Source organism: Alnus glutinosa, chromosome 11 (genome assembly GCF_958979055.1).
Source record: "Alnus glutinosa chromosome 11, dhAlnGlut1.1, whole genome shotgun sequence".
Classification (NCBI taxonomy): domain Eukaryota; kingdom Viridiplantae; phylum Streptophyta; class Magnoliopsida; order Fagales; family Betulaceae; genus Alnus; species Alnus glutinosa.
Genome location: NC_084896.1, coordinates 683,856 through 708,893, shown reverse-complemented (window position 1 = coordinate 708,893; position 25,038 = coordinate 683,856). Strand labels below are relative to the sequence as shown.

Below are 25,038 nucleotides of genomic sequence, written 5' to 3'. Positions count from 1 at the left end.
CCCTTTATCTCATCCTCAACTTAGACAAGCAATTTAATTATACGAGTAATGTTATACGTCACCCATTAAATATTTATATTTTTATTATAAGTGACTAAAACGATTTGACTGCTTAAGTGGGTTTGGTAGCTAGCAGTACTCCAAGTATTTTCTTATTTATGATGGCCAATCTTATATTATCATGCCTGCATAAGGGAGGAAACTTATTATGGCTAAGACTCCAAGGAAAGTAATTGTTAAAAATTATAAAGTTGTTTGCTTCTTCACAATCCTTATTATATTTCTTCTTATGATTGTGGGTAGGTGATTTTACACTTTTGTTACTCTAACTATACAAAGCTATATATATACATATGTCTATTGCATGTAGTTTGAGTTTTAGATCTAAAATGATAAATTTGATCATATTAATGTTGTAATTAAGTTTATTATGTATCTATAGGCATGATCTAATGTATATTGATCGATCTCTTTCTTGTTTTCTACGATTTGTTTATATGTATATATAGCAACCGGGGAAGCATATTGTTGGTTTTTAAGCCAAAGTTGGCATGGGAGATGCCAATTCACAAAAAGTAGTCAACAGCGCTGCATAGAGGAGGATTGGAAGGCAATATATGGGGCATGTCGTGGCATTTGGCATTCAAAATGCTACTGCTACAAAAAATGTATCTGATCGAGTGCAACCATGCAATGCATTATGTTTGTGCGACTTCTGCCATATATGTGATCTTCTTTTAAAGGGAACTTGTTTTAGGGGTTAAATTTAATTTGTTAATTAAGAACACGTAACGTACACACTAATGATGGAGTTCAATCACCATTGGTTCATAGAAGTCTCATCTCAACGAAATTTGTATTGAAAACAAATGTTTCATTCAATGATTTTCATAAGGCTTAAATACATCTGTTATATCGCACTAGATAGCTCCCTATAACAATTTCAATGCTTAAAAACAATATGATAAATATTTTTAATTTTAGATTTAAAAGTCATATATATATATATAACACCACATACGTACCTATATTCGCGAGAAGAAAGATCATAATGATTGTGGATAAGCAAACAAATTTAGAAGTTATAGAAATGATTTTCCTTGGAGACTTGGCCATACAATTCTTCAATTACGCCGCAGTGATGAGAATGAAAATCATGATTGAAGAAGGGAAAGTGAAATACTTGTAGTACCAAATTTACATAGGTTGTCATGATCACATCATTTTGTATAAAATAATTACTCGTATAAATGTCACTTTCATTATCTCTAGCTCATATATATATTGGGAAACATTAATTATCTCATATATATATATATATATATATATATATTTATCAGTATAAACTATTTTTCTCAGGCTAGCTATATGTTCTCTATCTTGTTGAGGATGACATATATATTTATAAATATAAAAGGTGTTGTATAATCTTAGACAAACCTCATATTTCACTGTACGTACTGTATATATTTCTTGTTTAATTAGATTTCTTTAAAAGAGTAGAAAAAGCACTGTATTTATTTATTTATTTTTTTTGTTAACAAAGCTCTTTATTAATTTGATGAGTCAGTCACATAATCATAAAGCTCTTTATTAATTTTTATATGGTCGCTCGATGAGTATACGCGGAGAGAAGCCCATTAATCAGTCTTAGCCTCTTAGCCATGCATGATCATTGGTGGGGGGAGGGGATATGCTTCATGAATAATTACATGATGATCAACTTTATCATTTTAGATAGCTTAACCATAAGATAGCTTTGTATATATATATATAGATCAGTAACAAAAGTGTAAAAGAACCTACGTACCCACATTCATAAGAAGAATGATAATAAGGATTGTGGAGAAGCAAACAAATTTAGAAGTTTTAACCATGATTTTCTTTGGAGTCTGAGACACAAGTTTCCTCACTTATACCAATCGATGATAAGAATGACGATAAAAAATAAGTGAATACTCTTATTACTACCTTAGATATATAGCTCTATATATATATATATAGATTTCATTGTATTGTTTTGTTAAATTACATTAAATTTCAGCTGAAAGGGTAGAATAAAGCTTTTCATTAATTTGATTAGATAGAGAGACATAATCACTTATAAAATTAGAAGGAAAAATAAAAAAATAAAAAAACCTGTTGTCTTTTGTCATTTGATGAGTATACTTGGACAAGTCCATTATCAGTCAGTAGTACTCTTAGCTAGATTTGGACCCAAAAAAAAAGTCATTAATAGTTTGCTTGTATCTTTAATTAGGGCCAATATATATTAGAGAGCCCCTTTCTATTCGAACTTGCATGGTGCAAAATCCTTGTTTTATAGTCTCCAATAAAAATTTGACAAGTCAGTCAAAAACACGGAATACAATATATATACATGCATGAAAACACCAGATCAACCCACCCATCATTCGTCATCGACAAAAGGGGCAATGTTGCTCTTCCTCTTTAGAAACCACAGGCTCCACTTACACCTACCTCCTCCGTTGAACAATGCCATTGAAATCAGTTGAAGCCACCACACTGCCTCCTCCAACACCTACAGGTGTGTTAATTTAAGGGTGTTAAGTGTCACATTTTAAGGTTTGCCAGTCCACTAGCTAGGACCACTTTAGTACGTGCATGGTACATCACTAACTATAGCTAGGAGTAGCAATTCGTATTCGCGTGTTGAGTTCAAGTAATTATATGAAGGCAATGGTATAAAACTATATAGGTCAATTTTAATCCGATCCAGTTAATTAAACGAATAAGACCCTTAAATCCAAACCCATTAATTTAGTGTTGAGTTCATGTTAGATTTTTGGGTCGTCTAAAAAATTGACAGCCCTTATGTCTTATATTGGGTTTAGCTCGATCATGTCGAGGCATATGTATAAAACTATATAGGCTAATCCTAACTCGACCCATTTAATTTAACGATCAAACCTTTTAACCCTAATTCGTTAATTTCATATTAAATTCATAGGTCATGTAAAAAATTGGCAGCCCTAGATATAACAAGTAAACAAATGTATAAGGTCCATTTTATGTGTTTTTTTATATGTATTTTCTTTAGGCTATAGTTCCAAGTTAACGTTAGAGCTATGGTCAAACATAATTAAGTTGATGAATTGAGTTTATTTAAAATATTATGACTATTAAGAAACTAGGTCTCTTTTCTATGCATAGGCTTTGTGAACTCATTTATTATTTGTCACAAAAACGAAGAGCTATGTGCCTCTTTGTCGGTTTTGAGGCCAAACCACTGCAAACTTTACACATCATGTTAGTTATTTATCAAATGACTCGTCAAGATACAATCTTAGATTATTTTATTTGTTCAACTTTTTGGCTCCCTTCCAAAAAAAGTGGAAAAAAAAAAGATTTGGAAATAGACAAAATATTTCAATATTTTCAGGGACAAAATGGGTTTAACCTTCACAAAAACAAAATCTTAATTAATATTATTGATTAAATAGTTCAAATTTTACCATCTCAACAAACACACACATATGTGCGTGTTGAGATTTTATGAAAACCTTGACTTTGTCACCTGTAATGCGCACCTCATACATACATATCCATAGATATGAGGTGCACATTACAGGTGACAAAGTCAAAAATAGGGTTTTCATACCAGTTCAAAAGATTTAAAAACTTCTGAATCTTTTTTGCCAGAAGCCATTTTCGCCCCACCTTTGCCTTTGAAATTTCAAAGGTGGAGCTAGGCAGAAGCATCGATGACAGAGTCCAATAGCAATTACCAACTACGTACCTCGGCTACGGTGATCACAAGGATGAAGCTCATCTCTTGACGCGTTTATCTTAGGGAGCTTATGAATGATTTGGATTAGCATTGTTTTTTCTCTTTAGTTTTACCTTATCAATATATACAAACTTATGTAGATATTAATTTTTACTAAAGCATATGATAATGAATTGCAAGCGAGAAAGTAATTGTTTTGTTAATTAAAGCAACATACTCTATTTTTATGAAATGAATAAAAAATGATCGTTGTTATTAATATATATATATAGAAGAAAACAAATTTAGAAGATTTAACCATGATTTTACTTGGAGTCTTAGCCGTAAGCTTCCTCCCTTATGACCATATTGTCATAATTAATAAAACTACTATTACTTAAACGGTGTACTCAATATTTATATGTATAATTAAGCTGGTTGTTTGAAATATTACTTGTATATTTTTATAGCATTGATTGTAATCAGGTTAATTATCAAACTTGATTATTAATTTATCATACTTATCAACCTCAATTCTCCTATGAATATGATCGAGTCTATTGTATTGAAATAGCATCCCTAACAAGTTCTCCAACCTTTAACCAAATATTAGCTAAAAAATCTACTTTTGTTATTTTAATTACTACTTTAAACAAACTTTCTACACCAAACTCTCTAAATATTTCTCTATTTTAACTAAATATTAATTTTTTATTAGTTTTAAACAACCACTTCTAACAAATGAGGAGAAATGAAAAGTGAAAAGTGAAAAGTGAAGTGAAAGGGGAGAGAGAATTCTAAAAAATGATAAAAAAATTAAATAACTCATAGAATTTGTGAGCCAAATTTGGAGTGGAATTCTGACAAGAGACAAAATAGCTAGAGAAATTATAGAGAGTTTGTTGAAATGGGGTTTTTTAGATATTCATCAAAATTTAGTGAAAACTTTGAAATTGAGAGCTTGTTGGGGATGCTCTAACGACTAACATCATCAAGTGAATAAGAGCAAAATGTAGCCCTTTAGAGTTTGGACTTTATCATGTGGACGTAGATCATAGACTCAACGACGTAGAAACCACTAGCTTGTCTCTATTTAATTATTTCCGCTATTGTCTTTATTTTTCTATTTGATTATCTTTTCTTTCAAAAAGATTTCTAGAAACTAAAGCATGTTCTTTTCTAAGATCAAAACATGTAAGTATGAAACTTTCCTCTATCCTCGATCTCCTCATCTTCTCTCTCTCCAACGCTTTCTCTCTTCTTCAAAACCATCAAATTAAAACACCTTTCAAATCTCCTCCCTCCTTTGCCTTGTGACAATATTGGATCTTCCATGTAAAAATTCCTGAGACATGATTGAGTCATTCTAAATGTCTCTCGTGTGTCCCCCCACCTCCCCCAAACTGATTTAACTTTTAAAATGTAACACAGCTTCCGACAGCCGACTCAAATCTCAAATCCACAGTTTTTTGCACACCCGTAAGTTATATGTACACAATTTATTAATGAAAATTTAAGTTTACTTTTAGAATTGATCATGAATGTTAACTTGACGAAATATAACTTGTTTAATTAAAATTATGTTTCTGATATCCTTATATATTGCTAAAGTCTTCTAATAGCCACATCCATGGTAATTGGGTGGCTAGCTAGCTATTACCCGCCACAGCCATGGCTAGGTAATTGCCCATCAGGGGCCACTCGGTGGCTCGGAGACAGCCACCCACTCGATCTGCATCGATCTTTGCTCTCGATCTTTTTTTTTTCTTTTTTCTTTTTTCTTTTTTTTTTTTTTTTTTTTTTTTGTTTCAATTTCATAACTGTATGTTTATGTCAGTTTCTGTTATTTATTTGAGAGAAAAATGGATGAAAGTTTCAGATTTAAAATGATCTAAATTACCCAAGTCTTAATTAATTTACAAAATTAAAGACAAGGGTTAATTTTAATATCAAAATCTTGTAAAGCACGGGAGATCCTATCAATATTTCCCTAAAAAATATATGCATGTTAACATGCATCCTATATATAGAAGAAAGGGCAAGAAGGAACATTATTAATTGATACATTCAATGTAGGCGCAGTAGCATTTTGAATGCCAAAAGCCACGACATGCTCCAGTTATTACCTTCTCATCCTCCTCCATGCACCGCTCTTGACAATTTTTTGAGGATCGGCATCTCCCATGCCAACTTTGGCTTAAAAACCAACAATAATATACTTCCCCGCCGGTTGCTATATATATATATATATATACACACACACACACACACACAAATCGAAGAAAACAATTAGAAATAGATCAATATCTATACATTAGATCATGCCTATAGAGATACATAATAAGCTTATAAGATCTGAAACTCAAACTACAATAGACATATATATGTATAGCTTTGTATAGTTAGAGTAACGGAAGTGTAAAATAATCACCTACCCACATTCGTAAGAAGAAATATAATAAGGATTGTGAAGAAGCAAACAACTTTCGAATTTTTAACCATTACTTTCCTTGGAGTCTTAGCCATAATCAGTTTCCTCCCTTATATATGCAGCCATGATAAGATAAGAATTATGGCCATCATAAATAAGAAAATACTTGGAGTACTAGCTACCAAACCCACTTCGGCTGTCAAATCGTTTTGCAAGTCACTTATAATAAAATTACGAATATTTAATGGGCGTGACATATAACATTACTCGTATAAACTACTTGTCTAAGTTAAGGATGAGATAAGGGGCATTATATAACCTTAGACGAGCTCCTTAACCTTGGATTTTATTGTAACTTTTGTTTATTAAATTTCAAACTGAAATGATAGAGTAGAGCTTTTCGTTAAGTTGATTAGTAGGGCACATAATTGTCTTAACCTTGGATTTTATTGTATTTTTTGTTTATTAAGTTTCAAACTGAAATGATAGAATTATAATACTTTTCGTTAATTTGATGAGTCGGACACATAATTAATTGCCTCCATCTTTTTGTTAATTTGATGAGTGGAGCACATATATAATTGCCTTAACCTTGGGTTTTATTGTATGTTTTGTTTATTAAATTTCAAATGAAATGGTAGAATAGAGCTTTTCGTTAATTTGATGAGTCAAGCCCATAATTGCCTATAAGATTAAGATATATATATATATATATATATATATATATATATATATATATATATATTTATATATATATATATATAGACACACACACACACATACTACTATTTTTATATTTTGGGTCCCTAGCTAAAAATATTTAGAAAATCCTACTTAGATTTCCAAAATTTTATCTCAACTCCTTGTTGACACAAGTCGGAGCCACCCTACAGCTGGGATTGCCCCCACACCCTCGCTTCTTAAGGGGATGGAGGGGTGGCTCCACCCTCCTTCATCGCAATATTTTTTTTAAATTTTTTTTTTTTTGTATTTTTAATGTAATAAAAAAGTTAATTTTTTAATATTTGGGATGTGATGTGACAAAATTGCTTACGTAGCAATAACCACGTTAATGTGAGCGAATTAGTTTTGAACGGAAGGAGTGAAATGAAAAATGTGAAAATCCTAAGGATTTAAAATGCGAGTTTAAAACTCTAAAGAGTAAATCAAAACCATGCTAAAATTCAGGGAGTTATGTTGAAATTTCCCAAATGTAAACAACTCCTCTAGTCTTCTTTAAATATTTTTTAAAAATAATAATAATAATCCCTTGAAACAAAAATTCAGGTTTCTATATTAAAAAAAAAAAAAAAAAAAAAAATCTAAAAGTTCCATCTTTAAAACTATGAAAAATATTTTTGTTTTTTTTTAAAAAAAATAAAAAATAAAAAATAAAAGGAAAAAATATAAAAAAGCCCCATGAACTAAAAGTTAATTTTAGAATAGTCCCTTGAATTTTCAAGTGTACTAATGTAATCTATTAAAATACCAAAGTGTGCCAAAATAGATATGATGCATTGCCACCCCAAGACACAATCTTTGACCACTTTTACGCACGTGGCAACTTTTACTGTTACTTTTTTTTAATTATTATTTTAATTTTTAGAAAAGAAAACCCTAACGCTAGCTAAGAAACCACCTTGCCATATGGGAAATGTGGTCAAGAGTTGTGTCTTAGAGTGACAAAAAATCATATATCATGCCAAAAAGGCTACTTGTGTCGAAATATTCCTGTAATACATCTATTCTCTTAAAAACTAAAAAAAATAACTAAACTAAACTATATTTTTTTTTTTTGAAAAAAAAGATAAATGTAAAATCAATCTATGTATTTTATTTTTATTTTTCTTTTTTTGATATGTCTACACAAGAGATGGGAGGGGTCTTATGTGCTTGTAAGTGGTCTGATGTCATGTCAATGTTTTCTCCTTGCTCTAGAATTCTGCTTTCATAACACAATTTCCTTAATTGCAAGTATCCGCATGGAGTTATAGCTGTTTTAATGTGTACAAATACCTTATGGCTTCTACATATTCCCCTTAATTGGAAGTATTCTTAGCGTTAATTTAGTATTCACTTATTCATATACGTTTTCAAAAGTATAAAATTACTACTTATCCTAATTCATGACCTTTACTTTAATACTATGTTAAATCACCACCTATCTCAAAAGCTTAAAAGAATAGGAAAAAATAAATTTAATCATTTAATCAATACTTTAACAAAAAAGTAAGAATATTTTTAAATCTCTGAAAGATTTCGAAAAAGGATAAAATAATGAACATAAAAAAGGCATCGTTGGAAGCACTTAATTAGAGTGCATGCAGCATATGCATTAATATTGTATTATTATATATGTGAATTACGTAATTAAGTTTTCATCAATAAAAACGCAGAAAATAAATATAAGAAAGAGACGGTTTCTCTTGGATCTATATATGTAATGTAATTTTAATTTTCTCAAATTTATTTATTTATTTATTTTTAATTATTTCCTTTAGCGTGCACATGCATTTCACTTTCAGCTGACCAAATTAAACACTGAGAAGATTAATTACGTAGTTTGTCACAAAGCCTGTAATGGGAAACTCTCATCACATGCAAGATATCACTCTGTAAACACACACTTCCATTCTCTCTCCCTCTCTCTATCGCTTATCTCTTTAGAAGAAAGGGGAAGGCAGAGCCATGCAGCTATATGTATAGTAAAATATTAAAGAGGCTACACTTAAAAGATCTTGGCTTCGCTAAGGTTTTCAAAGCTGAAAACAGAGGAAGATGACGGGTGAGATTCATGGCGACATGGATGATTTTGATGACAATAGACCCTGCTTCTTCAAGCTCATCTTTGGAGGCGTCAACACTGAGCAACTGGTGATTCTATATATCCCTTTGCTCTTTTTGCTCTTGGATCTATAAATCTTTTTTTATGTCTATTGTTTTTTGGAGAGTTGTTCTGTTTGTTTTAGAGATAAATAATCTCCTTTTTAACTGTTTTATGATATGCTCTGAGAGAGGTTGGTTTATTCTTGAAAACCTGGGGATATTATGCTCTGTTTTACTAGCTCGCAACACTTGCTATCATTTCTTTCTTCCTCCTCCTCTAATCTGTGATGCTATCATTTCTCTTCCTCCTCTTATCTTTGGTCTTGTTTCAATCTTTTTCCTCTTCGATCTCATTTGGGGCAGTGTCATTTGTAGGAGAAGCATATAAGCACCTGGTTCCTGCCGACGGAACCACCCACGATTCTTCTAGTTCTAGATCGACCCTTCTTACTAGAGCTAGCATTACTCTTCTTCTTCTTCTTCTTATCATTATTATTAGTATCATTGTAGCAATTAATTGCTAGATTAACATCACATTTAATGTCATTGATCTTCATTCGCTTCCTAGAATTAAGATAATCAACCCAAGTAGCCATTCCATTCTCATGGGTGAGATTGAGATTGGAGTCATCTGCATTTTCTCCTTCTTTGGGTATCTTTTCAAAGTATGGGGAGACCTTCACACAAGCTCTTGTTGGGCTAAATCGTCTACCATTACCGTCATTTCTCACCTCTTGTTGTCCTGTTGACCTCCAGAAGTATGGGGACATGCACCTTTAGAACATCAGCGTACGTGAGCAATTGTTCGCTGTTTTTCCTTTCTTCGCCTTTGCTAGGAACCATCAGTCTTTCCAATTTCTAGCTCATTTTGGTGTACTTTTTCTTCCTTCAAGTTTGCATAAATGCTTGGTATTATAACAGCTTCATCCTCAACCTCCCCAGCTAAGTTACAGCAACCATCAATAGCTCGAATGGAAGGATTGTTTGAAACAACCTTGAAAGAGAAAATGGGTTCCTCCTCATCATCATGCTGGCCATCCTGCAAGTCTGTTCTCGTGCCATTACTCTTGTAAATGCTTCCCGAAAGGACATCCTCAAGCTTCAAAAACTCGTTTTCTAAACTTGCATCGAATGGACCAATCCTGCTGTGTTTCCTTGTTTAAATTTGATCTTCCTCTGTTTCTTTCATAACTTGCAGCGAATCCCACGAAAGTTTGTGAAGCATTTACCGAAAGAATTGCCTGATCAAGCAATTCTTAGGGATTCCTCTGGTGACGAGTGGCGTGTTAAACTGTGCAAGACTGCAGAAGACATATATCTGCAAGATGGTTGGAAGCAGTGCTTTGAAGATCACTCCATGGGGGACAATGAATTCTTGCTTTTCAAATATAATGGAGAAATGTCTTTTGATTTACTGATTTTTGGAAAAGATGGTTGTGAGAGAGTTTATGCTCCTACTAACAAGCACACTCCAGTACATGATGAAGCAGACCAGCTTACAAAACTCAAAGAGAAAGACATCCAGAGAAGGAAAAAATTAGAGGAAAAGGAGCCTCCCACCCAGAAAAGAAAGGTTTGGAAAATGGCCGAGTCTTTTACCTCCGATTTTCCTTACTTCAAGAGATGCATGACAAAATCCCATGTGGAGAAGGTGTTCATACTTGTAAGCAATATTAATTCCTTTCTTTTTTTAACCCCTTTTTCCTTATATTTAACTGTTGGATGAACTTGCCTGCCATGTGGATTTCAAATCTTCAATCATGGACTGACTTGATGCTACCAAATGGCATGAAGAACTTGGAGAGAGATGCATTTATCTTAGCCTGCCACCAACATATATATATCCTCTTGCATATTTTCTTTTTTGGGCTGCAACCACCGGATCTCTCTTTCTCTTGTATAAGCTAATTTACAAAAGGGTGTTTTAATTCTTATTTGTTTGTATGCAGCGAGTCCCAGCTGTTTTTGCTAAAGAACACCTTCCTCCTCAAGGCAGGGCAAAGATTGTTGTAAGGAATTCAGAAGATAAATCTTGGGAAGTGAATTACGTGAGCAATGGGTGGAACCATGTCCTTTCTGGAGGGTTCAAAGCCTTTGTACTTGAAAACAAGCTCAAGATTGGTGATATCTGCATATTTGAGCTTTTGGGGAAACAAGAAATCCGAGTCCATATTTTCCGCTGACCGAAATTTGAGTTAACCTGTAAGACATCATGTGTTATCTCTTTGAACATGATCAGATTTCAGTATTCATAGATTGTACTTATTTTTTCCTTAATCTATGCAAGGCCTTTTAGAAGACACTCTCACACTTTTCAGACAACATGGAAGATAGTGTTGAACAGAACCTCCACTTGTGGGCACAAGTTCAAGGCTTTCAAAATGCTTGTTTGTTTTCCGGGCTAAACCTTTCGTTTGGGCCCGAATCTTCGGCCCATGAGTTTAAATCTCAAGAGTTGGGCTTTAGGCCCATAAATGTGACGACCAGTTTTTTTTTTTTTTTTTTTTTACAAAACATCCACATAGTCATTAATCCCTTAAAATATAAACGGATCTTCACAGTGACACGACGATATGTCGCAAAGCCAACATATGTACATAACCCATAATATGTACCTGGCAAATCAGAGTATAACATCTATCAACTATGCAGCGGAAAACATAACCTAATAGCGGAAATCACATCTTATACATCTATCACAAATAATTACAACAAAGAGCCATTAAATATCTATATGATTAAATCTTTCCACGAATTAAATAAGTGACATAAATGGTTTTGTACAATAACAAGTGACACAAACGTCACAAGCCATAAACCAAACCTATAAACAAGTGGACAACCCGTGGTCCACCAATTACGACCGTTGCGGCGTGCTTCAGTCATAACATCCAAAATACCCTTCTACAATGCTATCAACTACGACCGGAATACCTGCAACCAAAAGAACATCATCTATACGGTTGTGGGGGTTTGCCACATCCGTATAGGTGGAATTATGAGCCCACCGCCTTAACATACATAAATACACTAAGACCTCATAAGTATACTATTCACTGAGTTTTCGCAAAGAACCAACTTTTCATTTTTAGTCGTGCGAACACTATAACAGCTACCAATTTCATAAACTTTTGTTTGAAAAACCCCCATAGCTGATATAGCAAACACCGACTAATAAAAAACATTTAAATACTGTGGGCAGCTAGTATTATACGAAAAAGATTCGTTATAGAACACAATGACATTTAAATCATGCAACCATCCGATACCAATATACATAAATTCTTTTTCTATCAAGACTTTTATGCATACTAATACGTCTAGCAAAACAACAATATACTTCCATAAAAACATCACACAATCCGATACCAATATACATAAGTTCTTTTTCTATCAAGACTCTTATGCATACTAATACGTCTAGCAAAACTACAATATACTTATCATGAAAACATTACACAATTTAAACAATGCTATGCATGCTCATGATAGTCTTTTTGTTCATTATGAGCCTCACGCTCTCTTCATTATTATGAGCCTCACGCTCTCTTCTTTATTATGAGCCTCACGCTCTTCTTTATTATGAGCCTCACGCTCTCTTCTTTATTATGGGCCTCATGCTTTATGCTTTACAATTCAAACTCTATACTCCTATTCTTTGCAAATCATGCTTTCTTCAAATACCATGAACCAATCAACATGAAATTTCATCATTCTTCTTTGCATAATTAAATTTCCAACTACAACACACTTTCAAATACTTCAATCAATTCAAAACCTTTCATTCATGTATCATGATATTTCAACATAATTGAAACTACTTAACACATCCAAATCATACATGTTAACATATCGTTAGTTCAGTAAGAAAATCATATATCATTTGCATTTCTATAAAATACATAAAAATATCTTTTCTCAGTGAGTAGAATACTCACCTTGGCTGCATTGGACTATGACTCGAACTCTACATTGGAGAACCCATTAAAGACTCCAATCCGGACACTATCCTGCAAACATTAATAACATTAGACTATGTTATTGAACTCTATACTCTATGACACGTACACTACCCACGTGCTCACACGTCGCGTAATCTGCTTCTAAGGCTAATTAGGTATCCTAAACTATTATTAGGTTATCATTTAGGTTTAGGTTCTAATGATATCTTTGATTATTAATACAAAGATGTATTTACTATATGCATTAGTTTATCTTTTATTGTTATTAACTATAAATCTTATAGTTGTATACTTACTATTATTGAGTCACATTTATCATAAGGTTCCGATACTATTTGACTTTAGTACTAAATCTTTATCATTTACTATCATCCAAGTAGTTTAGGTTTAGGACTTAACCTTATTTAACATTTTATAATCTTTGTGTATTCCATCCATCTCCTATACGCTTTCATTTACATTCCTCATTTTCACCAAGTACCAAGATTATGATCTATTCATCTCACTTATAACTACCATTACTACCCGAGAATCTTATTAGGACTATAACATGAGACTAATCAAAACAACCCAACTCTACAAAGGACATCATCTAAAATCTTATTATTACATAACCTATACACCTAAATAAACTATAGCAAAGAATTCAATTATTTATCGTAATCAACCTTAATCAATTCAACTTCATCAACACCTAGAATATCCAACTCATAAATATAACATAGAACATATTTTAGCCTTATTCAACAAACCATAACCAAGATGTCCTCACTAAAATACCATTTCACATTGACACATACATACTCGGCCCATAACAACCAAACATCCAAACCCATGCCAAATTTCAACCCATTTACATAATAAGATCAATCTCCTACCACCAAACCTTCAATATCCATAGTCTTACATCAAGATCAATCAAAACCCCTCTTTTACATACAATGAGCCATCGCCATTAAGGACTACCAAGGATCAACCACAAACATTAAACGCCACATAAAACTAAATCCATAAATCCATCACAAGCATTAACCTTAATCCTCAACAATTAATCATAAACTAACATCATCAAATTACCAATCCAAAAATCCATATTTGAATCCATTAAAACACAACATCAAATATAGCAAGGTTTTCCCTCACATCAACTCACCAAAATTCCAATAATCATAGCCACTATCATCTACCAAATTTCTTCCAAAACTAAACCCAATTCAATCAAACATTCTACCATCAACATAATGGAGCAATAACCGTTAATTAGCACAATTATCCCCAATTTACAACCACCGACCAGATCTGGATTTTCACCAAAATACCCTTCATAATCACTTTCCATTCCAACATCAAGCACTCACCACAAAGCATCATTCATAGGTTATCAAAAATCAAGAATCAAAACCCATAACAAATATCAAAACACCTAACCGATATCAAATTCCAACTTACCCTTAAAATTCCCATTTACATATCAAGGCCAACCTCTCTCATAAGTGAGAATACCTACATAAAGTCTTTTAACCCATACATAATATTGCTATTTAAACACTAATAACACTAACCCATAAGATTTACTTAGGATTAGACACAAGAAATCACAATTAAAATACATAACCCAAAAGTTAGGGTTTAAGGAAACTTACCAAAATTCACCAAACCAAAACCCATGGTTTGGGTAGTCTTAAGCAAGTTCCAAGTAACCCATTACCTAAAGAAAATATTAGATTAAACTCACATTTCAATATTTTAACCCAAAATTACGAAATCATGAGTTTAGTGTTTTACCTTAAAACGATCGGTGGAAACGTAGATCCAAGTGCAAGGATCACGTTTCCGAAGTCGGATCGAAGATCGGACCGTTAGATCTTCGTAGATCACAATTTCTCGACAAAAAAACTCCCTCTTTTGCTTTCTTCTATTTTATTTTTCTGCTCTCTGAAAGAGAAAGGCTCTCGGGAGCCTTTTGTCCCAGCGCCACTTGGCCTTCTTTTATATATACATATATATATATAATTTTATTTGATGGCCATTTGGCCATTTCTTTATTAAATGGCCAAGTGGCCATTTGAGTGAGTGTGGGGCGCAGGTCGCTCCATATATTGAAAGGCCATTTGGCCATTGTATCACGTGAAGGGCCATTTGGCCTTTCACTTGTTTTTTTTTCCATGTGGGGCGCAAGTCGCCCCACTCATTAATATATATATATATATATATATATATATATATATATATATATATATATATATATATTATTTTTTTCTATTTTATTTTAAATTTTATTTTATAACTTCTTTTCTTTGAACCTAAAATGTCCTCTTACAGTTATTTTATTTTATTTTATTTTTTTCTTTTCTTATGGCAATTATTTACAAGTTCATAAAATAAAAATAAAACAATTTATTTTAGTTTACCACACTATATAAACTTATTTTTATTTAATCCATATAAACTCATTATTATCATTATTCTATTTTACCACCATTATAATATATCTCCATAATATAAATATTACCACCTAGAATACAATTGTTAGTCTCATCTATTAATAAATGTAATTTATTAATTGCTAAACTCCCTATTTAATTTCTAGGTCTTTACAATAAAGGTTGACAAACACGGCCCAGACTCCCATCATCTTATGTTGTGAATGTAGTTGCAAAGCCTTTACGTGACATTTGGTTCGGGAAATTTAATATTTTCTTGGATTCACATTTGAAAGCTCAAAAAGCTTACTATAGAAGAAAATGTGTATTATTTCTTTTGTTCTTTTATTTTTGAACAAATTTCAGTTCTTATTGATATTCTCAAAAAGACATGAGGTCAACAAAGAGGGACGAATTGAATCTATGACATGAGTTACAACCGTTCTTGTTAGAATGTGAATAGCTGAATTTGCCCATCTCTGTACATGAACTACACGAAAGGACTGAAAAGAGACTAAATCTATCTTGATGCCATCTATGAAATGGACTCGCTGAATTGATCTCATTATTGACTAAATGCAATGGACAAGGTCTAATACAAAGAACAAGAGAGGGGAGGGGGTCCTACTTTTCTCTCCATTTATGTTTCATTACTATTTTCTACACTTTACAAAGAAAACGTAATCTACAAGGTAGAATCAACTCCCAAGTCTTGGTTAATGCCGATCATTATGAGTGCAAATTATTCATCCAATTAATTTCAACACGGGAACAACTTGTTGACTCTTTTACCATCATCGAGTCTTTCGTACATTTCTTTCGTATAAGATGGGAACAATTTTATGACTTTCATATATAGGATATTTGTAACATCCTAGCCTGTTTCACATTGGAAAGATGAGTAGTATTTAATTTGCTCGTATAAAGTGAGTGGTTTATAAAAGTTAATAGTCATGAATGTTAAGTTCTACCATGACGTGGCTCTAACGATGACGTTAGAGGGAGAGAGAGTTTGTAGCACCCATGTCCCACATTGAAAAGATGAGCAGTAGCCCACATAGAGTGAGTGATTTATAAAGATAATCATAAGTGTTAAGTTTCGAATTGCCTAGTTATTTAGGTGAAATTAAGTTTATAAGAAATTCTAGGGAAACTCCAAATTGACTATTTCTTTTCCGTATATTCTAACAAATCTATTAATAACTTTTTCTCAAGGATCTTTGATACTCTTAAATTGAATAATCTATTAATTAGCAGGCAATTAAAGTTTGTATTCTGCATTAATATATATGGGTATTGATAAAACATATAGTAAAGTTTTTATTTTGATTAAATCCTTAGTTTGTAGTGTGATATTTATGAACAAATTTATAAATATCAACTACAAAATAGAAACTATAATGTTTGTGCTTGTAAATTTTCAAATTGAGCAAATATATATGCTTGTTTATTTCTAATATAGTTAAGCTAAATATGATGCGAAAGGTATGGCTTCGAATTTATCTGTTTGTATATATGTTAAAAAGATTGTATGGATTGTTGGGACAAGACAGTGGCGGAGCCAGATAATTGTGATTGGAGGAGCCAAAAGTTACAAAACTTTAACAATCAAACAAGAAGAAATTTACTATAAATCTACAACTTTAAAAGTCAAAATTAGGCACTTATGAACAATAATAATTTTATTTTATTTTTTTTAAAAAAAAAAATAAAAGATGAAACGCACATGAGAATGAGATTAATAATAAGGAATAACAAAAGCTTACCTTTGTTTTTAATTAACACATTAATCGCATCTTCCACAAATGCTTTGTTTGAGAATTAGCTAGGTAATCTAATATTATGAATTACCACCTAAAAACAATTTAAATAAGATTACAAAAGGAGTCAAATTACCTTTAGAGTAATTAAAAAATAAAAATGACTTTTGCTAGAGATTCATATACTTCATACCAGTGACGATGGGCCTTGATTCTTGAACTTCTTTATCTTATAAGAACAGCTAGAGAACTAAGAAGAATATTGAATAGAAAGTTAATTATAAAAACTAAGAAATAAGAAGAATGTAGAGCAAGCTTTCCATGACAATCGATCTCTAATTCTATTTTAGTTTTACTGTGACTTCTTTAGTCTTATTGGTTCTATAAAGAATCAAAGGCTAGCTCCGTTTGGCAATCCACTCCCCTCCCCAACCCTTCCCTTATTTTAGCCCCGTTTGGCAATCCACACTTCAAAGTCGCATTGATTTTTCTGATTATTGTTTTCACTCAATTTTTCTTCAATACAGTCTCCCCTGTTATTTTTTGTTGTGAATGTGGTTGGAAAGCCTTTGGCTATATGTGACATTTGGTTTGCGAAATTTGATATTTTCTTGGATTCACAATTTTAAGAATGTGAGGTTAGAAAATCTGAATTCTTGAGAATGTGAATATTCTGATAGAGAACGAGGAGAAATGATTTTTGTATAAATGTAAATTTAATTTTTGTTTAATTTTGTCTATGTGACCGTTTGTTTTTATTTATTGTTTTTAAAAAAATGACCTAGTATTTTCTCTCAAAATGATTTTATCATTTTTTTGAAAAATAAAATAAAAATAAACTCACATATGTAAAATTGAATAAAAATTATGTCTACTGTTATAAAACCATTCTTATCATAAATGGGAGAAATTTTATGAATAGACGTGGGTGTATTTAATGCATTGCGTGAATAAAGGACTAAAAAAGTTTACGTCGGCTATGTTTTCAAAATTGCTGGACTCCCGCAGTTTGGTTGGTATTTGTCAGCTGTCATTTTGTCATTTAGCCTGATTTTCTCTAGTTTTTCTTAGTTTTTCCAATACATTTAATTAATATCTTGGTTTTCTTAGTTTCTTTGTGATGCGAAAGGTTCCTAGGTTCCTAGGTTCCTTTCCTAGTGCATAGTTTATAAAAGTCTTCCTGCGTGTAGTTTACGTGCGAAAATTGAGCTTCCCGTTTCAAGTCTTCCTGCGTACGTGTAGTTTTTATCGTCAAGGAATTGATAGTGCAAAGAAAAGTTTCAAGTTTCACTGTCAATTCCACTATGATAACAACGACAAAGTTATTGACTGTCCTTCCGGCTTGTTTTCTTAATTGGTTATGAGAAATGATCCCTACACTCATTTCTCACAACAGCCCCACAATAAGTTGATGTGACTGGTAATATTTTATTATTTTTTTACAAAAAGAAAAGAAAACAAAACAAAAAAAATAATAAAATATTATCAGCCACGTCAGCTTGTTGTGAGACTGTTGTGAGAAATGAGTGTAGGGATTATTTCTCATTGGTTAAATTTTCTTGTTCCCGCGGTCAAGCTGGACCAATAAATTGTAGTCATACGATCAATCCGCATCAACCATGCATTTGGAAGTTAACCCTGCCTTGTACATATATGAATTGCTTCTCCTTTCCCATTTCCCACTCCTCACCAACTTGATCTCCTTGGGCAATGGCTGCCGGAACATCGAGATCTCCTGAAGCCTTCTTCTCTTCATCTTCTTCTCCCCAACCCAATTGGAACTACGATGTCTTCTTGAGTTTCAGAGGCGAAGACACTCGCAAGAACTTCACCGACCACCTCTACTTCGCTTTGAGAGATGCCGGAATCAAAATCTTCAGAGATGACAACGAGCTCCGAAGAGGAGAAGATCTTACATCCGAACTATTACGGGCAATCAAAGGGTCCAAAATCTCTGTCATCGTTTTCTCGACAAACTATGCAGCTTCGAGGTGGTGCCTAGAGGAACTTGTGGAGATCATGGAGTGCCGAAGGACTGTGACACAGTTGGTTCTACCTATATTCTTTAATGTTGACCCCTCAGATGTGAGAAACCAGACAGGTAGTTTTGCGGAAGCATTCACGAAACATGAAGAGCACTACTTGTTGGACATGGACAAAGTTCTAAAGTGGAGAAGAGCTATGCGTGAGGCTGCTAATTTGTCAGGGTGGGAGCTAAGAAAAATTGCAAACGGGTAAGTTTGTATCTAAGGCCTTAAATGAACAAGTATGTTAGCCAACCCACTTGATATGTACATGTTCGGGTAAACTCAACTCAAACTTCGTTCATTTAATATATGAGTTGTTCGTAAACATAAAATTATCCGTATAAACTCGAATAGACTCGATTAAAGTTTTTGAACATAACTCGTATAAAGCTTGCTAGACTCGTTAACTCGTTTATATACCTTTGTTACTTTGTGTATATATGTGTGTGTGTGTGTGTGTGTGTGTGTGTGTGTGTGTGTGTGTGTGTGTGTGTTTATGTATATATATTAATAAAAATATAGGTTATAGAAATTGTAGTATGTATATTAGTTATTAGGATTAAATACCTTTGACCTCCATATGGTTTAAAGACATTATTTTTTGCCACTATGCTTTATTTCATATCACAGATAGTACATTGTTTATAGCTAAAGAAGGAGATGATATTTCAGTCAAACTTTCGTCTAAAAATTGACGGAAGTCCATGTCACTGGTCTTAAAAAGTTGACAATGTCTCTATGTCTAATTAAAAACTTTTAAAAAATAAGAAAAGCTTTAAAAAGAAAATTAAAAACTTAAAAAGAAAATAAGAGAAAAAACTATTTAAAAAAAAAAATATTTAGGGTTTGGCCCTTAAGGGGTGGTTGCGACCAGAACTCTTTGTTGCTCTTTTGAAACTCATTTGATCGATCACTCTATGATTGCCATTACGATTGAAGCTCTTGGGACTTTGAATTTCAACATCATAAGTTCCTATGTTCGAACTTCCAGCAATCGATACTACAATCGAAGCTCTCAAACTTTTAACATAATTCTATGGCATAAAAAATTAGTTAATTTCTTCAAACTTTTCCCCCATACGCAGTATCATAAATGCTACTGAGTTAAGGATAATGGCCAAAACTAATGTGTTCTAAGTTTTTACATATCAGTGTATATAAAACTAATATTTTAATTCTCCTTTGTACGATGTGACTCTAACTTCTTAAAATAATTTCCAGGCATGAAGCCAAGTTTATAAGAAAAATTGTTGAAGAGATTTCAAGAGAACTGAACAACACACATTTGTTTCTAGCACTCTACCCAGTTGGAGTAGATTGTCGCGTGCAAGACATGAATTTTTGCTTAAGTTTTGGAGATGGAGATATTCGCATGGTAGGAATTTTGGGAATGGGCGGAATCGGAAAAACAACCATTGCTAAAGCCGTTTATAACCAATTTTTTCATGGATTTGAAGGTAAAAGTTTTCTTGCAAATGTTAGGGAAACTTCCAATGAACCAAGGGGCCAGGTTCGTCTCCAAGAACAACTTCTTTCTGACATCTTAAAGACAGAAAAGATAAAGATAAATAGTGTTGATAGAGGAATTAGTATGATAAAAGAAAGACTTTGTAATAAAGCAGTACTTGTGATACTTGATGATGTAGACAAGATAGAGCAACTGAATGCCATAGCTAGAAGGCGTGACTGCTTTGGTTTGGGAAGTAGAATTATTATAACAACCAGATATGAGCATTTGCTAAAGGAGCTACAAGTAGATAGTGTATATACAGTTACAACAATGAACGACAGTGAGTCTCTTGAGCTCTTTAGTTGGCATGCCTTTAGGAATAGCTCTCCTACTAAAGATTATACTGACTTGTCAACAAGTGTTGTTGCTTACTGTGGAGGATTGCCACTAGCTCTCGAAGTTTTGGGCTCATTTCTATTCTCTAGGAGCATTCCAGAATGGAAAAGTGCATTAGCTAAACTGAAAAAGATTCCTCATGATCAAATTCAAAAGAAACTTAGAATAAGCTTTGATGCACTAAGCGACAATACAGAAAAGGATATATTCCTTGACATAGCATGTTTCTTCATCGGAATGGATAAAGACTATGTTGCAAAAATATTGGATGGTTGTGGTTTTTTTGCAAAGATTGGAATTAGTGTCCTCATTCAGCGGTGCCTTCTTAAAGTTAGCATGAGAAATGAGTTTTTGATGCATGATTTGCTGCGAGACATGGGAAGAAAAATCGTTCATGAAAAATACCCCAATGAACCTGGGAAATGGAGTAGAATATGGCTACATGAGGATGCATTTGATATATTGACAAAGCACCAGGTAATATGAACTTTCTCAACTGAAAAACTTGAAGAAAAAAAAAGTGTGTATAATCCCTATGCTTCTTTTCTGAAAATAGGTACACTACTTGTTTTCTTCGCTAATATCATTCTATTGTTTTTGTACTTGCAAACGTGATTATATTGTATTAAGCAAGGCTAGATAAATGAAAGAATTAACAAGAAAGAATTTTGGTTGGCTGAAATTCTTAAAACCACTACTTATCCTAATAGCCTAAGTTTATAAGAAATAGTGAATTTAATCATTTAATTAATGTTTTGACACTTCAATAAGTGAGATCAATATATGGAATATTCAATTGAAATTAGATGTGAATTATGGGGACAGAGTTTAGACTCATGACATTTGCTCTAATACTATGTTAAATCACAAATTCCTCCAAAAGCTTGGTATCATGTTAAATTATCAATTATCCTAAACTTTTAAGATAAGTGGTGATTTAATACAAATATTGACGAGGGATCAAACAAATGGGAGATTTTCCCCTGTTATGGCAAGAGGTTTCAAACTATAGGTTCGCGTAGTACATGTTATGTGGCACATATTGCAATTAAGCATGTTTTTGCTCAAATTTATATAATTTTTCATTGATTGCATAAAAAATTCTAGACTAATCATATGCATGTCTCAAGCAATTCTTGTTTTTAATTTACAGGGAACAAAAGCAGTCGAAGGGCTTACTTTAGAATTGCCAAGATTAAGAAAGGTGAATTTTAATTCAATAGCATTTATAAAGATGCAGAGATTGAGATTACTTCAACTTGATCATGTACGACTCAATGGAGACTATAAATATCTTTCCAAAGAATTAAGATGGCTCCGTTGGCATGGGTTCCCTCTAAAGTTTATGCCAAACAACTTTTATCCAAGAAACCTAGTTGTGATTGACTTGCAATATAGCAATCTCAGAAGAGTTTGGGAAGTTCCCAAGGTACAATAATAAATGATTTTTGAAGTATTGTGATTTCCTTCCTTCTTTTTTCATTATTAATTTATTTTCTCATTTGTTAAGCAGATGTTTGAGAAGATGAAAATTCTAAATCTCAGTCACTCGCATTATCTGAGCCAGACTCCTGACTTTTCAAGACTCCCCAATCTTGAGCAATTAATACTCGAAGATTGTACAAGTTTGTTTGAGGTTCACCACTCCATTGGAGATCTTACTAGTCTTGTTTTGGTAAATTTGAAAGGTTGCAAATGCCTTACAAGTCTGCCAAGGAGTTTCTACAAGTTGAAGTCTCTAGAAATACTCATTCTTTCTGGGTCATTACCGTCACTCTTTTGGTCCTGGATAACACCAAGGAAATTTCTCAAGCCAGTCAATCTATTGTCTACTGCACCAAAAGGCTTTAACTCACTAAAAGACTTACGTCTCAGGGAGTGCAATTTATCAGATAATGCAATTCCTATAGATGTTTGGAGTTTATGTCCTCTTGAAATTTTGGATTTAGGATGCAACAATTTTGAAAGCCTACCACCAAGCCTAGGTGGTCTTTCGAAGCTTGGACAACTCATCTTGGATGGTTGTAAAAAGCTTAAATTAATTCCAGACTTACCAGCAAGCTTGTATTTTCTATATGCAGACAACTGCACAGAGCTAGAAAGAATATCGAATCCATCAAAACTCTTAAATGTGTTCAGTTTGTCCCTTGCTAATTGCAGGAAATTAGTCGAAATTCCAGGTCTAGAGAAGTGGTCAAATCCCATTAGATCTGTTGACATGGAAGGATGCAAAAATCTGACATATACTTTTAAGCAAAGCTTCATACAGGTACAACTTTCCTTGACCTATCTTTCCATACCATGCATGTTAATGAAAGATAATATAATGCAATGAACACAAAGAATTACATAGTTTGGTCTATAACCTATGTCCATAGGATAAAGCTCAAAAAGTTACATTTTGCTCTTATTTCTTTGGTTATGTTTACAATATAACAGGCTCCTATTATAGGAGAATTTAAGGTAGATGAGAATAATACAAATAAAAACTAGGTGGTGATAATTTTGAACTGTACCTTGGATTCTTGAACTCCATAATATATTTAAGATATCCCACATCTTTTAATTAATACTTTAACACGTGTCATCCTCCTTGCTTATGTAATAGGAATGGAGTATGCGTGGAATTGGTAGAACGTTTTTTATTTGCCTCCCTGGTAATCAAATTCCTGATTGGTTCACATATCAAGGGGAGGGAGCATCGATGCGTTTTAAAGTACATACTGTTGATGACAAGATATTGAAAGGGTTTGCTGTATGTGTTGTGTATTCAATACGTGTTGCGGAATTATCTCCGTATACAAGTATTACTTCATTTATCAACCATACCAAGAATACTGTTTTCACTGTTCCGTCAGAAACAAGTGGTGCCAATATCCATCGTGGAGATCACCTGTGGTTAGGCAATGTTCTTACCAACAATTTTGAGGATGGTGATGAGGCAGAGCTTGTTGTAGATTTGGGAGTTGAAACCACTGTTAAGAGGTTAGGGATCTGTCTAGGATATGAAAGGGTTCTTGATGGAAAATGATTCATTAATTAAGCCCCTTAATGCAGGATCTGGATGAGAAAAAAAAAATTGTTTGTCTCAAGATTTATTTTGTAATTCAATAATGGGCTTGGCTTAAAGTCAATCAAATTAGGGTTACGGTTATTTTTAAGAGTTGTATTATTTTATAATTCAATAATGGGTTTGGCCCACAGGTTGTCAAATTAGGTTTAGAGTTTTGTCAGTGAGTTTTTAAAGAAGAACAGTAGAAGGATGCATAGCACATCACTTGTTGTAATTCTAAGCTATACTTTTGAAGACTTTTGATATTATATGGTATAAAATCTTAGACCTTTAATTTTCATTTTGAGAAAGAAGAATCTTAGATGAACTAAATTTATTATCAATTCTAAATTACTCAATATGATTTGATTTGTAGTTATTTGTTTCCTACTTGATTTGGACATTAAAATGATATTTGTCAGTATTTTAGACAGTCACTTATCGCAATTATAAATAATTCTCTTGAATGCTTCTGCTTTTATTTATAGTATATGATATGATAGGATAGGATTCTTAATATGAATCACAATAGTTGCAAGAAAAAAAGTTAGACTTAAAAATCACTATATTATTACACTATTAAAAGCAGGCCCTAAACATAGCACTCTTACCAAATATTGAAGTTTTTGAAGTACATAAAATCTGAAATCCTTCACAACTATAATGTATAGCACCTCTCTTCTTCTTTTTTAAAATATGAATCTTACACAATAAAAATTTCAATTGGAGCTGCCATCTAGCTTCAAAGTTCAGATTGATGAATTTCTACTTTGATCAGGAGTTGAGCCGTCTCCACCCAAACTTCTTTGTTTGCTGTTGTTGCTTTCACCACTACCAGAGTTAGGGTTCGTAGCAATTAGGTCAAAAACTGCATTTGGCCCGTACATCTTTGTTAACTCATCCTGTTCCATCAGCAAACCAATTTAATGAAATAGTAGTTTAGTGCAAAAAAGATCACAATGAGAATGATAATGACATCGA

General features: G+C 32.8%; 2 protein-coding genes and 2 long non-coding RNA genes across 5 annotated transcripts; 3 read left to right on the top strand and 1 right to left on the bottom strand.

Moving 5' to 3' along the window:
* The first annotated feature begins 199 nt into the window (after positions 1 to 199).
* On the top strand, positions 200 to 742 carry LOC133881419 (uncharacterized). Its single transcript, XR_009902506.1, has 2 exons — positions 200 to 299; positions 510 to 742. It is a non-coding gene; the product is annotated as an uncharacterized LOC133881419 (long non-coding RNA).
* An 8,039-nt stretch (positions 743 to 8,781) lies between these two features.
* Positions 8,782 to 11,287, top strand: LOC133881902 (B3 domain-containing protein Os01g0723500-like). The gene is made up of 3 exons (XM_062320972.1): positions 8,782 to 9,035; positions 10,186 to 10,650; positions 10,937 to 11,287. Exons 1-3 carry the CDS (start codon positions 8,940 to 8,942, stop codon positions 11,168 to 11,170), a joined length of 795 nt encoding a protein of 264 aa, XP_062176956.1. The 5' UTR covers positions 8,782 to 8,939; the 3' UTR covers positions 11,171 to 11,287.
* Positions 11,288 to 11,656: 369 nt separating this feature from the next.
* Positions 11,657 to 14,933, bottom strand: LOC133881903 (uncharacterized). 2 transcript variants are annotated; one of them, XR_009902604.1, is made up of 4 exons: positions 14,735 to 14,933; positions 14,593 to 14,657; positions 12,926 to 12,997; positions 11,657 to 11,942 (listed from the first exon to the last, which is right to left on the bottom strand). It is a non-coding gene; the product is annotated as an uncharacterized LOC133881903 (long non-coding RNA). The 2 variants fall into 2 exon arrangements; XR_009902603.1 differs by having other exon boundaries at positions 11,657 to 11,921; positions 14,735 to 14,930.
* A 3,892-nt stretch (positions 14,934 to 18,825) lies between these two features.
* LOC133882501 (disease resistance protein RUN1-like) lies at positions 18,826 to 24,323 on the top strand. Its single transcript, XM_062321687.1, has 5 exons — positions 18,826 to 19,366; positions 20,381 to 21,482; positions 22,159 to 22,434; positions 22,519 to 23,274; positions 23,614 to 24,323. The coding sequence occupies exons 1-5, from the start codon at positions 18,843 to 18,845 to the stop codon at positions 24,034 to 24,036; spliced, it is 3,081 nt and encodes a 1,026-aa protein (XP_062177671.1). The 5' UTR covers positions 18,826 to 18,842; the 3' UTR covers positions 24,037 to 24,323.
* Positions 24,324 to 25,038: the final 715 nt, after the last annotated feature.

Coding starts and splice junctions, on each gene's coding strand:
- LOC133881902 (XM_062320972.1), top strand. CDS start 8,940: ATGACGGGTGAGATTCATGGCGACATGGATGATTTTGATGACAATAGA. Junction 9,036..10,185: donor GCGTCAACACTGAGCAACTG/GTGATTCTATAT, acceptor CATAACTTGCAG/CGAATCCCACGAAAGTTTGT. Junction 10,651..10,936: donor TGGAGAAGGTGTTCATACTT/GTAAGCAATATT, acceptor GTTTGTATGCAG/CGAGTCCCAGCTGTTTTTGC.
- LOC133882501 (XM_062321687.1), top strand. CDS start 18,843: ATGGCTGCCGGAACATCGAGATCTCCTGAAGCCTTCTTCTCTTCATCT. Junction 19,367..20,380: donor CTAAGAAAAATTGCAAACGG/GTAAGTTTGTAT, acceptor AATAATTTCCAG/GCATGAAGCCAAGTTTATAA. Junction 23,275..23,613: donor TTAAGCAAAGCTTCATACAG/GTACAACTTTCC, acceptor CTTATGTAATAG/GAATGGAGTATGCGTGGAAT.